Raw genomic sequence first — 14,314 nt, 5'->3', positions numbered from 1 at the left:
GAAAGGATTTATTCCACAGACTCATACAAAAAGGAAGCACTTTTGTAGCAGTCGAGTATATTCAAATCAGAACAACTACTCATGGTTTTATTTGCTTGTGACGATCTCTAAAACCATTGCCGCTATGGCGGGGGATGGCAGTATATTATACATATGGCATTCTAGAAAAAAAAGAGTTCACAAGTTAACCAGATGTGGAAACTAGTGTAAAATGTTTTCAAATCACCATTAATAAATTTTGGCAATTCCCAGAATCAGAGACGATGGGAGTCAAACCCTCTCAGCATATATACATTTAATAGTTTACGGGGGAATTTCTACTCTAACATGTTTTCATACGTGTTATCAGCACTTGACTCTATTTTGTCTAGTGTGAAATTGTTAAAGGTATTTAGTGGAGGGCATATCTGACTGCTAGAGAAACAGGCTCCGGGCCACAATTTGCAGAAACAGGAAGGGAAAATCACTGAACATGTGTCAACAGAGCACGCATATGTTCTGTGACAGATGAGCTCGAGACCATTGCCTGAAGGCCCACAAAGCAGAAGAAGGATGGGGCACTGAACGGCAGGGAACGCTGGTCTTGGAAGAAAATTAATGGGGACCTTCCTGAGGAGATAATTTATAGCTGTATCTTACAAGACAGCAGAGAGGAAAAGCAGGAAAATGGACCAGAATCTGTGATAGAGCCTAAAGTCATGTTTGGGAGAGAGGAATAAAGCAAATGATTAAATGAGTCAAGTTTATAACAACTAAGCAACGAACAGAGTAATCTATAAAAAGAAATTGCTAAACTTTAACCATCGTTCAAATAAAACATTGCATATAAATAAAAATGGCAATGAATTGATTTCTGTGCCATCTTAGGTTTAAAACATATGAAGAGCACAGGTTACTGGATCATCAGTGAAGTCCTCGCTTCCTTTAGCCATTAATGCAGCCTGGGCCTGGGCCTCAGCAGTATAATCAATTCTAAGTAAAGCAGGAGACCCAGGTTCTCGTCTCAACCCCGCCATTAACTGCCTACACAATATTTGGATTTTCAGTTCCCAGACTCCCACCCCACATATCCCCAGAATGGGCGAGAAGGCAGAGCTCATTCATTTTGTTTGTGTTTCAACTCCTTAGATGATCCAGATGCTCCATTACCATTTGGCAGCATGATAAGCATAAGGCATGAATGAGGAACAAATAATATGAGCTATATGACCACAGGCAAGTTGTTTAACTCATCTGGGATGTATTTTCCTCATCTGCAAAGTGAGAAGGCTGAACTAGGTCAGCAGGTTTCAAACTTCTTTTCTATGGAATACTTTGTTCAAAGAAAATCTCACTTAGAACTCCAAAGTTGGAAACAGAGCAAATCAGAGCAGTCTGGGTGAATCAGGGTGGGCAGCCTGAGTCTTTATCATCTACCCATGTCTTCCCACCAAATGCCTCCCTAACTAAGGAAGGTCCAAAGAAAACAACACAGCGTCTGTACGACTCCAAGTACACGCTGAAAACAAATGAAGTAGGTCATCTTGAGTGTTCCTGCAAATTCTAAGTTTCAACAGTTCTAAATAATGTGAGCCGAGATATTCATACTCAGCTAATCATTTATATAATCCACACAGAAGCAGTTAGTCACAATCAAGCATTTTGTAGTAATGACGTAGTTACTTTGGTCTGAATAAGACACCCCAGAACCTACAATGAACCCCACACAAAAGTCACTTATGCTGTTCGCCAAGGGAATGATGGAAAGTTTGCTTCCCAAACTTTGGTTCTGCGGGTGGACCTCCCTTGGGCCAGCTGTTCTACTAGTTCGGGATAGTGGAGCAGAAAGAGAAAAAGCTACTCAGATTTGCTCCAAATTCCCAGAGTGCCACAGTGCAGATCTAGAGATCAGGCTTTCCCACAGGCATGTAAGCTCACATCCTAAATTCTCAAAACTCTTTCAGTGTGTGAGGAGCTGGAGCATGATTCTGGGCCTGCCTGCCATCCTGCTGCCCCCAGTTCTCACATACAGAGCCTTTTAAGCAAACTAGAAAGAAGCCACGCATCCTCCTAGCTCTGAGCCAAGCCCACCAGCCTAAGAGCACAAATTGCACAGCTATACACAGTGAGCCTGGCCAGAGAACCCGCTCATGCCCCTGGGCAGAGAAGCTGCATGAGCTCAAGTTCCACCGCCTCTATCTCAAAATACTTTGCTTCGGCCAAATGCCCTGAGCGGCTGTCGAGAGTATCAGCACGCTCCACTTCTGCCATCCACCTTGGTTCCCAGTTAGTTCTCCACAGAGAACACAATACACCGTAGGAAGGTGGTGTTTTCTACACTAACAAGTGGGTTTTAGTTGATTACAAGCTCCGGATGCCAGAAAGGTGCTCAGTGACCTCTGTTCCACTAGAAGCGCATTCTAGATCTGTTCACTTCATAATCCAGGGAGAAATGGTTCATTTGTACAACTCTACACTGAGGAAGCAAGCCTGAATCTGGGTAAGGCAACAGTAACCTCAGGAACCAGGGTCCTGAATGTCAGGCCCGTGCAGACCAGGACGTGCACACTGCTCCCCGCGTCAGGCCAAGTTCACCTACCAGCATGTCCTGAGGGCTCCGTGCGATTGCCTGGGTTCTCCCCGTGCTTGGTTGCTGGGTTCTCCTCCTCCTCACCTTCAGGGCCTATAATAAACTCTGGTCTGGAAGAAAGGAGGCTATCCTCAAGGCTGTCTGTGGGCTCCTGAAACAAATACAGCAAGCAGCCAGATGAGCAGCCCTTTGGGGATATAAAGAACGTTCTGCCATGAAGATCGATCGATCGAGTGCCGGCTGGGTCCCAACCCTGCGCTGAGCCCCGGAGGGCAGAGACACCTGCCTGAGAATGGACTTCAGCTTATTTCCATATGATTAAGGGAAATTTAAATAGCTATTAAAGAAACATTTTCATTCCCTTTAAATAAATATGGAAAAACCTCAAAAACATTGACAAATCTTCCCGGGCCTGCTTTCCCATCTCTGCTTTAATCCTTGTGATCAGGTCCTACTCACCAAGTGATTTCAATCCATGCATATTTTGTTCAATAACTACTTAATTAGCAGGGAATAATAAGGTGTTCACAGCAATATTTTAAGATGCAAATACTAGTTATCTAGAGAAGTCAAATTTTTAGCTATAAGAGATTGCTATAACTTGTGAATTAATGAGAGCTAGGTACGGCAACACAAGTGTCCGCCAATAGATAAACAGACAAAACACAGTAGATATGTGCAATGCAATATTATTAAGCCTTAAAAAGGAAGAAAATTCTGACACATGCTATAAGATGGATGAAGCTCTAGGATTTTATGCAAAGTGAAATAAGCCAGTCGCAAAAAGGACAATTATGTGATCCTACTTACATGGCAACATTTTCATCTCCAAAGACAGGAAATACAGATTTGTCCTCAGTGTTTCCCTAAACACCAACTAAACAAGCGCTGTTGCTTCTCTATCCTAACAATCTGTCACGCCGACTCCTTCTCCTCCTCGCCGCCATTGCCCTGGTTCAGGCCCCCCTATTTTCTTCCCTGAGTGACCACATTAACCTTCTGATTAGATTCCTGTCCCCAGTGTCCAAATCCTCCAATCTCTCTCCTCCACTGACAGGATGAATTTCTCAAATTCATTGTATTGTATCACCACCCTGATTAAATTCTTCAGGATTCCCTAATTGTTGCCAAGACAAAAATCCATACTTCTCAGTTTGGCAGAGCCCTTAATAAATGAGAATATAAAACTGAGTCTATATTTCTCCACTCAGCTTTCACTGCGTTCCCATCATCCTCACTGTTCTCACTACACTAAACGACTTGCAGTTTCCCGAGTATATCATTCTCTCCTTCCCTCTATACTATTTAAACCAGAGAGTTTTCCAGATCTCGAAAGTTCTTCTACCGCCTCCATTTCATCGACTCCACTCCTCCTTCGAACATAAGCTCTGGAAACTTCTCCTCCGGAAAGCCCTTCCGGATCCCTATGACACCTCTAAGCTAGAGTTCTCGTCCCTTCTCTGTACCCATAGCTACCTATTCACACCTGTCTCATAATGGTCATCACTCTGTCTTACAGTTTTTCATTTACTTAAACATCTTCCTGATGAGGCTCTAAGCTTCTTGATTTTAATTTGTTTTCATATTATCTATTACTGTTTTATAGTAAGTACCCAGTCACAACAACGCTGAAAAGACCATACTACGGAAATGTTATTTTGCCACAGGTAGGCCTAACGAGTTAAGTGGGCTGAAAGATATTTAAAAACTGAAGAAACACTTTACTGCATGTATGCTATACCACAAAAAAAAAAAACATTTTTTTAGTCATTTTCTACCTAGACAAACATTAGGGGAAAGGATGGATAAGAGAAGATGGCAAACATTGGCTCAAAAAATTCAGGTTCATATACCTATGACAGTATGAAGGTATTTTAGTGATATGTGTGACTTAGATGGAAAATATGCTAAACAGGAAATAACTATCATACAAAGCAGTTAATAAATGTCATATATTAGCCGTTCCTTATTTAAACAATTTTCTTAGAAAGCCCAACATGAAATAAAGATTTTATTGGCTGTCGATAAAATCAATGGATTTTACTAACTAAAGTTAATTAGGAATTCTCAATGTTCACATACAATCTACTTACTCAATATTTGATATGTATATTTTATAGTATTCACTGTTATCTAAACTTTGTGATAAAAGTTATTTCAAGATTACCAGTAATGCTTTGTATTTATGAAAATTGCATGAATGGATATGCTACAAACAACCCTAGCTCAAGACTCAAGAATTCTAACTCAAGAATTCTACTGAATGTAGCTCCATCTCATATTCCTTTCCAGGAGCCTGAGTTGGTGAAAGAAACAGGAAAACTTTCTTTTAACAAAATCTCACGTATAACTCAGCATGGAGCATAAGATAATCCTGGAGAAAGACCCCATTACACGAGCTACTGCCGTCTCTGCTACTGTTAAACAGGGGCCATCCCATTTCTTCAACTGCTTACCACCAGCCGGCTTTCTTCTTTAGGAGCCAGCCGCTCCAGGAGTTCACAGGCAAGCTGATAGCAGAGAATACTAGACTGACATAAGTTACACTCAATTGCTTTTTCGTCCTTCTGGCAGGTGTGGGAGCCCCCCCAGGGGGCTTGGAAGACATTGTTTATAATGGAAATAATGTCCTTTGATAAGCTGTGCTCTAAACCCATCGTTATCCCATCATCTTGTAACTCCATCTGAAAGACACCAAAAAAGAGCCAAAAAAAAAAAAAGAAGGAGTTTGGTCCTTTTGTTCACTATTCCATTGACACGCTAATTGGGGATAATTTTCATTAACTGACAGCAATATTAAATTATTCAAAGATGATAAGACATAGATGATGAATATACGTTGATTTCCATAGATTCTTCTAAAAAGAATATAAACACAAGACAAAGTAATGGAAATTATTTTTTAAATCATGCAAGACATTTAAAGAAGGTTGTTTTTTAAACTTATCACCCTGTGAGATTTCACACATTTATAAAATGCTGCTCCTCACCTAGTGTCCAGACTTTGATCTCTAAATACCATTATCCATTAAAAGGAACCGAGATGCTTGGGGAAATGGCTGATTTCACGGTTAGGGCTAGGAAAACATAAAATGAGTCTGGAACGTCTTGTCAAGCCAGAAATTAATGTTCAAAGAATAATGGGAACATGTCAAAAGAAGACAAGAGCCAGCTTGAAAAGACTCCCACTGGCCAAATATGGAACAATATGATCATCAAAACAAATAATCAGAGAACAGATTTTAACTCACTGAATAAAATAAGAATTCATGAGTATATGTGGGTATAAGCAGATAAACGAATAAATATATAAATGAGAGGGAAGAGGAAATTGCCGCTAATAAATTAAAAGAAATGATGGAATTAGAAAATTATCATTTGGTAACCATCATAGTGATAATTGTTTCAGGCACGAAACATCTATGGATGCTAACCTAGTAGATGAAAGATGAAGAGAAACAGAAAATCTCATACTCTTAAGGTATGTCTCTGAAAGATATTTATTTATTACAAAGGGGAAAATAGTGACTTTGTAGTAGAGAAACTGGCAGAAATCATCTTGACCAGGTTATCACCACCAGTAAGGAGACATTATAATGTCATGTGCCTCTTGTATGACACATGTGCTTCTTGTACGACATCACATCTGTGATATTTACTGCCAAACATGTTTAACCCAAACTAATTCATAAGAAAAGATAAGACTCAAACTGAAGGGCATTCTACAAAACAATTGGACTATTCTTTAAAAAATATAAGAACATGAAAGGTAAAAGAGAAAGACTGAAGAACTGTGCTAGATTTAGAAGACTAATGAGGCGGGAGAAATAATTGCGGTAAATGATGCTGAATTGGGACTTCAATCAAAAACAATTTTTTCTTTTGCTATAAATATGATTATGAAATTAATTTTAAAAATGAATCACTTCTGTACTTTAGATATAGTATTATAACGATATCGATTTCCTGGTCTGATAACGGTACTTGGTTATGTAAGAAAATACACTCTGAAGTTTTAAGGATAAAGGGACATTCTACTTGCAACTTACTCTCAAATGGTTCATTTAAAAAGTTTTGCAATTCATATATATACATACATATTGAGAGAGTGCATGAGAAATAAATGGGGCAAATGTTAACATCTGAAGAATTTGGGGAGAAGTTCTCAGGAAATCTTTGTACTATTCTTTAAATTTTTCTCCAAATCTGAAATTATTTCGAAATAAAAAGTTACGAAGAAATGTTCTCCTGATCAAAGCTTTTTGGACTTCTCTTTAAAAATTAGCTTCAAACATCAATTTATAAAATATATTAAAATCATTACAGAATTATACCTTGCTCTTCCCAACAATAGCATTAGTCAGTTTGTTCACCAAATTTGTTCAACAGAATCAATTCTAATGATGCCAGGATGTTTCTAAAATTCATATCATTCCCATACATCACCATCATTGCAGATAAATGTCTTGAGTGACGCTACATCATTTCAGTAAGTGTGAAGATGCCCAACATAGAAAAAAAATCATTTTGCAGTGCTTTCCTCATCCTTGACCTCTGAACTAAAGGAAGCTCATGCTTCAGCTACCTGCTTCAGGAGAAGATCAAACATGAGGATGAAACAATTCAGATTCATTTCATCATCTTCACAATCAAAGTCAATAGTCCTTCCTCCTGGGTGTCCAAAATTCTTGAAAGGGCTACGAAATGGACTACGCATAGGACTCCGAAACGGACTCTGAAAAGGACTATGAAATGGACTCAGCATATTGTGCTGTACTCGTCGACCAGGATCAGAGGCAACACTCACCTAGAAGAAAGAACATTAATACACATGAGTGAAGCAGAGGCTCAAATTGCTGTATCATATATTTGGGAAGATATTTCCAGCCGTCACACTGATTTCCTTTCTTAGCCAATAAATACCATGGATCTTCTCAAAATATAAAAGTAAGAAATAAAATAATCCAAACTTTCTGACTAATTGTCAGGTGAATAAAAAAACATCAGCACCCTAAAGAACAAAGGCAGCTATCTTTGTCACTATATGTTTCATCCCATCAAACATTTCCAATTAAACTAAATTGTCTGCATCTACCTAAAACCATAACCTGAAAAATGAGAACTTAACGAAAGTAAAACATTGCAAAATCAGTTTTAGAATCATAAGCACAGAATGTCGGATTGACATGACTGGTTAAAGGAAATGGCTTCTGGGTATTATGATTATTAAACTATCAAGGGAAAACAACATGTCAAACCTGTCTTACTGGTTACTGTCCATTTGCCAACCCACATACCCTACCCAGGCCCTCACTGCACTGCTCTGCCCTGTTCTACGTCCAAGGATGCCAAAGACTGAGTCTCTTCTCTTCTGCTGGCTGGTTTCCAGTTATGTCCGGTCAAGGGGAGGCATCAGCAGAGGACCTGAAGCTGGAGGAGAGAGAGGTAGACCTCTTTCTCCCCGCCCCCTGCCTACCTTGATGCTACACCTCTGGCAGTCTCTCCATTACCATACAGTGACTTTAGACAGCGCTTCTTTAAAATTTTAGTTCCCAATAGGCTCCAGGAACTCTTCTCCTTTTTCCTTCAGCCCTGGGAGAATAATGGCTTCCTACTGAACTGCTGCTGGTCTCTAGGAGCCTCACCATCTTTTATTGTTCCCTTAACCATTCTCATAACTCTGTAGGCACTGTCTCCATGAAAGTCTCTTCATTTAAACCATCTGGGATAATTCTACAGCAGGACCGTGACTGACATACCTGTACATCACTCTCAAATCGTATTTTCTCTCTTAAAGATATCCTTAATAACCAGAAAGCTCCTTGAACACCATAGTTAAAATAACGAAAAAGAGTATCCCATTAAAAAGCAGAATACCTGGATATTGATAGTGTTATCTATAGCAAATCCCTTCAGTTAACTGAACCTCAGATTAAGTAGCTGTAAAATGAGGATAGCGAATTCTTCCCCAACTGTTTCACACGATTCTATGATATTGTTAATTGTCAATACAGTGCACAGGATGAAGTACTAACAAAGTAATATAATATTAAAGGCTACAGAAGAAACAAAATATAAATGTTTGGCAGTTGGTTTCTATGAAGCAGATATTGTTTTTAAGCACTGAATACAAGCTAGGATCCCATGACTGTGCTATATTTTCTAACCCCTAGGTAACAGGTAGAATGGCTGGGGGCCTGTGGGAAAAATGTAACAGAAAAGCTTGACAAGGAGAGAGTTGAGAACAGTCCTTGCCTACCCTCAGAAGACGGTCAACCACTCCAGCATTCATCATGGTCTGGGAATGTCAGTATATCAATAGAAACTCTACCAGGTCTCCTATAGAAAAATTATCAAAATTTCCAAAAGTTTTCATACACTTTGGACCAGACTATATTGACGTTTCTCATCCACAGAAGTATAAAGGGATCAATAAAACGGGCTCAGTTGGTTCACAGTGACAGCATCACTCATAGTCACCACCAGTTGAACATATTTTCCCAAAACATAACAGGAAAAAAAATCCAAACTCCTCATCCTCAAAGTGAAGCAGTGATCTCCCCAGTAGCTGGTAAAGAATTCTTACTTGCCAAGAGAAATGCGCCCCCTCCCTCTCCCCCCAAATAAAAGACAGAAAGGAAGAAAGAAAAATCTTTTTCATCAAAGATGAGAGATAGCTAATAGGTGTGTGTAGGAGAACAATTCAGAGGAAAATGAAAACTCAAACACACTGATTACAGACTACACCAAACACACCTTAATATTTTCTGTTATTTAATGTGCTTAGAAGGCTCCAGAGTGAGATGGGATGAAAACAGCATTTTCAGAGACATTTACTATGATGCTACTTTTAGGCCCAATATAATTGACAAAATCTTAATAAGACAAAAATAGTTGTGGCAATAATTACCCTTCGAGCCGCAAGGTTCCCTGCCAGTTCATTGACTCTTGATTTTCTTTGATTTGCCAGTTCTTTGACAGAATTAACTCCATCAGAAAACATACTTATTAACAGTTGAAGTGGAACCATGATGTCTAATTCCGATAATACCTGGGGAAAAAAGGCATATATCCCCCCCAAATATAAACTTTAAAATTCAAAAAAAAAAAAAAACCCCACATTTAGCATTTTTTTCCAAAGTTATTGAACATAAGGACATTTAACTTTCCACATACGCAGTCAGCACAGTCATCCTCAATTTTTTGTACTAAGAAAATCAGCATTATCACTGAACCTTCCCTTTTCTCCATTCCCCTCATCCAATAAATCAGTATGTTCTTTCTGTTAAAACTTCAAAGTACCTCTTGATGCTGTCCCCTCCCTTCTATACCACTGCTAGTGCCTTAGCCTATCACCTTCTCCTGGGCTGGTAGAATCTGTGAGCACTATCCCTCCAGTCTGCCCCTCCTCTCGTCTGGATGCCCCACTCCATCTTGCTCTCTAGTGCAAGCTCAGGGATCCTTCTGCCAAAATCAAGTTACCTTATCTGTAATGAATTTTCTGTAAATAGATGCGTCTTTCCTTCAAACAGAATTGACCATCATCCCTCTTCTCTGCATTCTTAGAATTTGTACATATTTTTATTAGAGTAATCATTACTTAGCATTATATTTTATTATTTGATACTATCTCTCCCACTGTGAGCTCCTTGAAAAAAGGAAGTATAAGGAAAGAACCATTTCTTGTCCCTTTTGTACACCAAAGCCTATTACAGTGACTGGCACAGAGACGCTCTATAAATGTTTCCACGGTTAATTAATAAATGAATCTACTCCAATCACTATACTGTTCACTCTATTTCCCAAATGTTTAGACCAATGGTTTAAAACCTCCTTCGACTGTAGTACCCTGTCTTCAAAACTGTGTCGAAGCCCAGGCCATAAAATATATAAACTGCAATTGTTCTAGCCACGTTGGAGACAGAGGTTTACAGACCCGTCTGCTCACCCCCAGGGTGGCACAGCTCAAAGAGTGTGTAACTGAGTAACAACATCTAACAATCTATGGAAGAATTGACTTTACTAAAATGAGAAATTATCTTATTGAGATAGAGCTGGAGATGAAAAGTTAAAATTCTAAGTTCCCAAGGTGACTTAAAAAAAATAGTCCCTTTACTATTTGTGCAATTGTGAAAAACATTGTTCTGGCATTTAGGACCCAGAAAGGCATCTGCACAATTTGAAAAGCTTTTGGGATCACATATTTTCATGGAACAGAAATGTATCTGCACCCATAACTAATCTAAGCATTGAAGGGGAAATTAGTAGAATTTTCTACTAATCTAAACATTAAATCATTTCTTCATTTAAAAAGAAAAATAAATTCAAAGCATGTGCCAGATGCTGTGAAGAAAGGATGAAGGGTGTTATAAATTCAAAAATGAAAAAGACCTGGTCCCTGCCCTTAAGGCATTAATAATTGGAAGAGACAAAAATAAACTATAATATTAGACAGAAATAGAATTTACACAAGAACCTGTAAGGATACTAAGGAAAGGAGTAATAAATTCTGATGGGAAGATGGGGGTGTGAAGTAGCAGAAAATTTCATAGATGAGATCATTTTTGAGTTGAATTTTAATGGAGACAGGAAAGCGATTCATTCCAGGCTGAGTGAACATCATGAACTATTCCTTAAATCAGTAGCTCTCAATCTTCTCAAGTAAAGGAACATATTTAAAATATCAAAAGATTTATTAGAACCCCACAAGACAGCTATTCTACTTTTAGTATCTCTTGATGGAAAGATACACAAGGACCAAAAGCTACTATGAACTCAATAATAGTATTGCATAAAGTTGTCTTTTATTAATAACTCACAACTATAGCTACATATATTTGAAATGTAGTTATCTATGCATATGAGTTATTTGTCTACGGATAGTCCTCAGCAAACATATGGATTTATGAATTCTGCAGGAACTCCCTGCCCTTCTACCCGGGCACCTAAAGTTCACAGGTCAGGAACTACTGCCCAAAACGATCAAAAGTATCATCCACTTACATGAAGCCACAGTAAAGCTTGTTCCTGGACAGAGGAAGGGTATCCTGTGAACCGACAACTGATAAAGCCAAACATCTCTTCCATTGAAAAAGGTAGAGGACAGAGCTCAATGTCAAACATTTTGCTGGAAAGCAGAGCAACAAAAGTAAATGACCAATGGGCATGTATTAGGATCTACTGTTGCATTTCTAGCTATATGTTGTTTGGGGAGCCAAACACTTTAGATTAGTCTATGTCCGAACTGTTATTAGCATGTTTATGTCATTGGAACAGATATCTCATAAGTAATTTATGAGGTTGTTAATAACATTAGTATTCATATTCATACTCATATTAGGCTTAACAGAAGGAACTGAATTTCTAAGGAATGCAAGTTGATTACCAATAGCTAAAAACATTTCCATTTGCACTTTTTTCATTTTATCCAAATCATAATTATGTTCAAAAATAAGCAAACAACATGGTGTATCTATTTATTATTCCACAAGAACAAAATCTTTTCCGAACAATTCCAAATCATCTTAGTACAATCCATAGCAACTATTTCATTTGGGGCCTTGAAATTTCTCTATAGGGCTATTAAAAAGTAAATGAGCTTACATAAAATGCTTAGCACAGTGCCTGGCCCACAGTACATGCTTATTACAATTACGGTGACTTCGTTAAACTACTTACCCACCTTAATACTTCCCTGAATTCTTTTAACTGGTTATCTGGAACTTCCGTCCTGATGGCTTCCAGCCATTCCGGCATGATACACTCCCAAACAGACTGATTGATCACATTATAGGGGATCAGGCAGAGGATTCGGTTGAGACCTTCTTTCAACTGAGTCACGGTGCTGCAGGACTTATCCCAGTATCCACCAACCTGATGGCAGTTCCACAGCCACAGGAGAAAAGAACAAAATGCACTTGTTACAATTATATTCAAGAACTTCCTAAAGGAAAAGGATACAGAGAAAGACCACAATCCATTATAACTGCAACCTGAGCCAAGTATTTTCAGAGCGAGATCTGTAAGAATTTAAAAACCATGAGGATCCATTAGTTACAAAAAAGAAACCATAGTTATAAATAGGTCCAAATATAAATCACAGATTGAATTTGAAGTATTCCAAGACAGACTTTCCAAATGACGCATGAATTAAAATTCCAAAGATGTATTCCTAACAGGATGAGCATACTATTGGAGCATTCTTATTTCTAATGTCTGACAAATCCATTCCAAATATGTGCAGTTATATGTGTGCTTCAGAGGAACACAGATTTCTACTGCTATACACTCTGTATTTGTCAGGGCCAGGGAGATGGTCTCCTTAACCTTTAGTTCTTTGGGCTGGTTAAATTATTCATACATACAGCAGATGAACAGGAGAAAATTAGGATTTTAATACGTGTGCATGGAGAATTTAAATAAGCATGAAAAGTCCAAAGACAATGAGGCAACACTGGGTATATATGATATTTGGACAAAGGAGAAAAGAAGAGAAGGGATATTATATTTCACAAGTGAGAATAGGTGATCTACAGGTAGTTGAGGAAGAGCAGAACACACACGGCAGGCAAATTCTTGCTGGGCAACTCAGAAACAGTGGGACACACAGGGGAGTATTTAGGCTAACATGCTTGGGGGGTCTTCCCACCTAATGCTAGGTTATAAATCCTTAAGGTGATTATGCCAAGACTCTCTTCCTACAGCAGATTTTTCTATCTGAACTCTTTAAGAAAAAAGGGAAGTAAAAAACTCTTCTTGAGTTTGTTGGGCTTTAATTGATTTCAGTTCGAAATAATCTGCATGCCAGGATGGCACAATTCGGGGATACTTGCTCCCAACTCCCACATATTGAAGATTGTTCATTATGAAAATAAAGTGGCACAGAGTGCTCTATTTCCCTTTGTTAAAAATACTCCCACAATATTTTTCCTAAGAATGCTCAAAGGCTGGTTCAATCGTGAATAAAAAATGCTGTTATTTTCTACTAATTAAAATAGCATATTAATTTTTAAATACGTGCAGAAAAAAGCACATATTTAGTTTCTGTTTCTATTCTGATTCTAGATAAATGTTCTATATTCTTATTATACATATTAAAGTAACAAAGGGTTGACTGGTCCTGAATCTTTCCCATGTAACAGACGATTTCTGGGACACCACCTTATTTTAAATGAATCTAATTTTAAATGTTTAATTTCTATACCCAGAACTCCACATTATTCAAAACAATCAAATCAATTCTCTTTAAAGCTCAAACATCTATTTAGTATCATATTGGCCAAAATCCTAGGTAACTGACTAATTATTTTCAGAAAGTGACTATATTTCTGGGATTGTTGTTGTTACATGGACCACGAACAATAACACTGATAATGATGAGATCATGGAAGGTACTATCGCTCAGGCCCCTTTGGCTACGTAATTTACGGTTAAGCCACATTAAGGCCTATTGGTTTTAAGTCACATATTGGAACACATATCCCTGTGGAAATAATAAATTGCCAATGGCCATACTGAACCTTGCAAGTTCAGGGGAAGCCCGCAAAAGGGGCCTCACAAACTCAAAGACCAAAAGTAACCCTTGGGATGGTTTGAACATAAAAATTCCTAACTAAAAGCATGTCACAGTGGGTAGCTATATCCTAAGCCTGCAGCTTCCTTGACAAAGGTCAATCTTTACCTTTGAAATTCTCCATTGTCTTGTGCATCTAAGACAACATACCTTTGAACCATCAAAGTAATTTT

At 38.3% G+C, this 14,314-nt stretch overlaps 1 protein-coding gene across 2 annotated transcripts in view; it reads right to left on the bottom strand.

Annotated features, from left to right (window-relative positions):
- UNC79 (unc-79 homolog, NALCN channel complex subunit) overlaps window positions 1-14,314 on the bottom strand; it is a 172,331-nt gene that overhangs the window by 96,058 nt on the left and 61,959 nt on the right. For both annotated transcript variants that reach the window (XM_025042103.1, XM_025042104.1), the window contains exons 12-17: window positions 12,252-12,442; window positions 11,573-11,696; window positions 9,480-9,620; window positions 7,155-7,376; window positions 5,026-5,253; window positions 2,579-2,720 (exon numbers count right to left, since the gene is read on the bottom strand). In XM_025042103.1, the coding sequence (XP_024897871.1) occupies window positions 2,579-2,720; window positions 5,026-5,253; window positions 7,155-7,376; window positions 9,480-9,620; window positions 11,573-11,696; window positions 12,252-12,442 (1,048 nt within the window). The remainder of the gene's footprint in view (window positions 1-2,578; window positions 2,721-5,025; window positions 5,254-7,154; window positions 7,377-9,479; window positions 9,621-11,572; window positions 11,697-12,251; window positions 12,443-14,314) is intronic.

Source organism: Pteropus alecto, unplaced genomic scaffold, assembly GCF_000325575.1.
Source record: "Pteropus alecto unplaced genomic scaffold, ASM32557v1 scaffold8, whole genome shotgun sequence".
NCBI classification, from domain to species: Eukaryota; Metazoa; Chordata; class Mammalia; order Chiroptera; family Pteropodidae; genus Pteropus; species Pteropus alecto.
The sequence above is the reverse complement of the archived record's forward strand: the minus strand, read 5'-3'. Positions and strand labels throughout refer to the sequence as shown.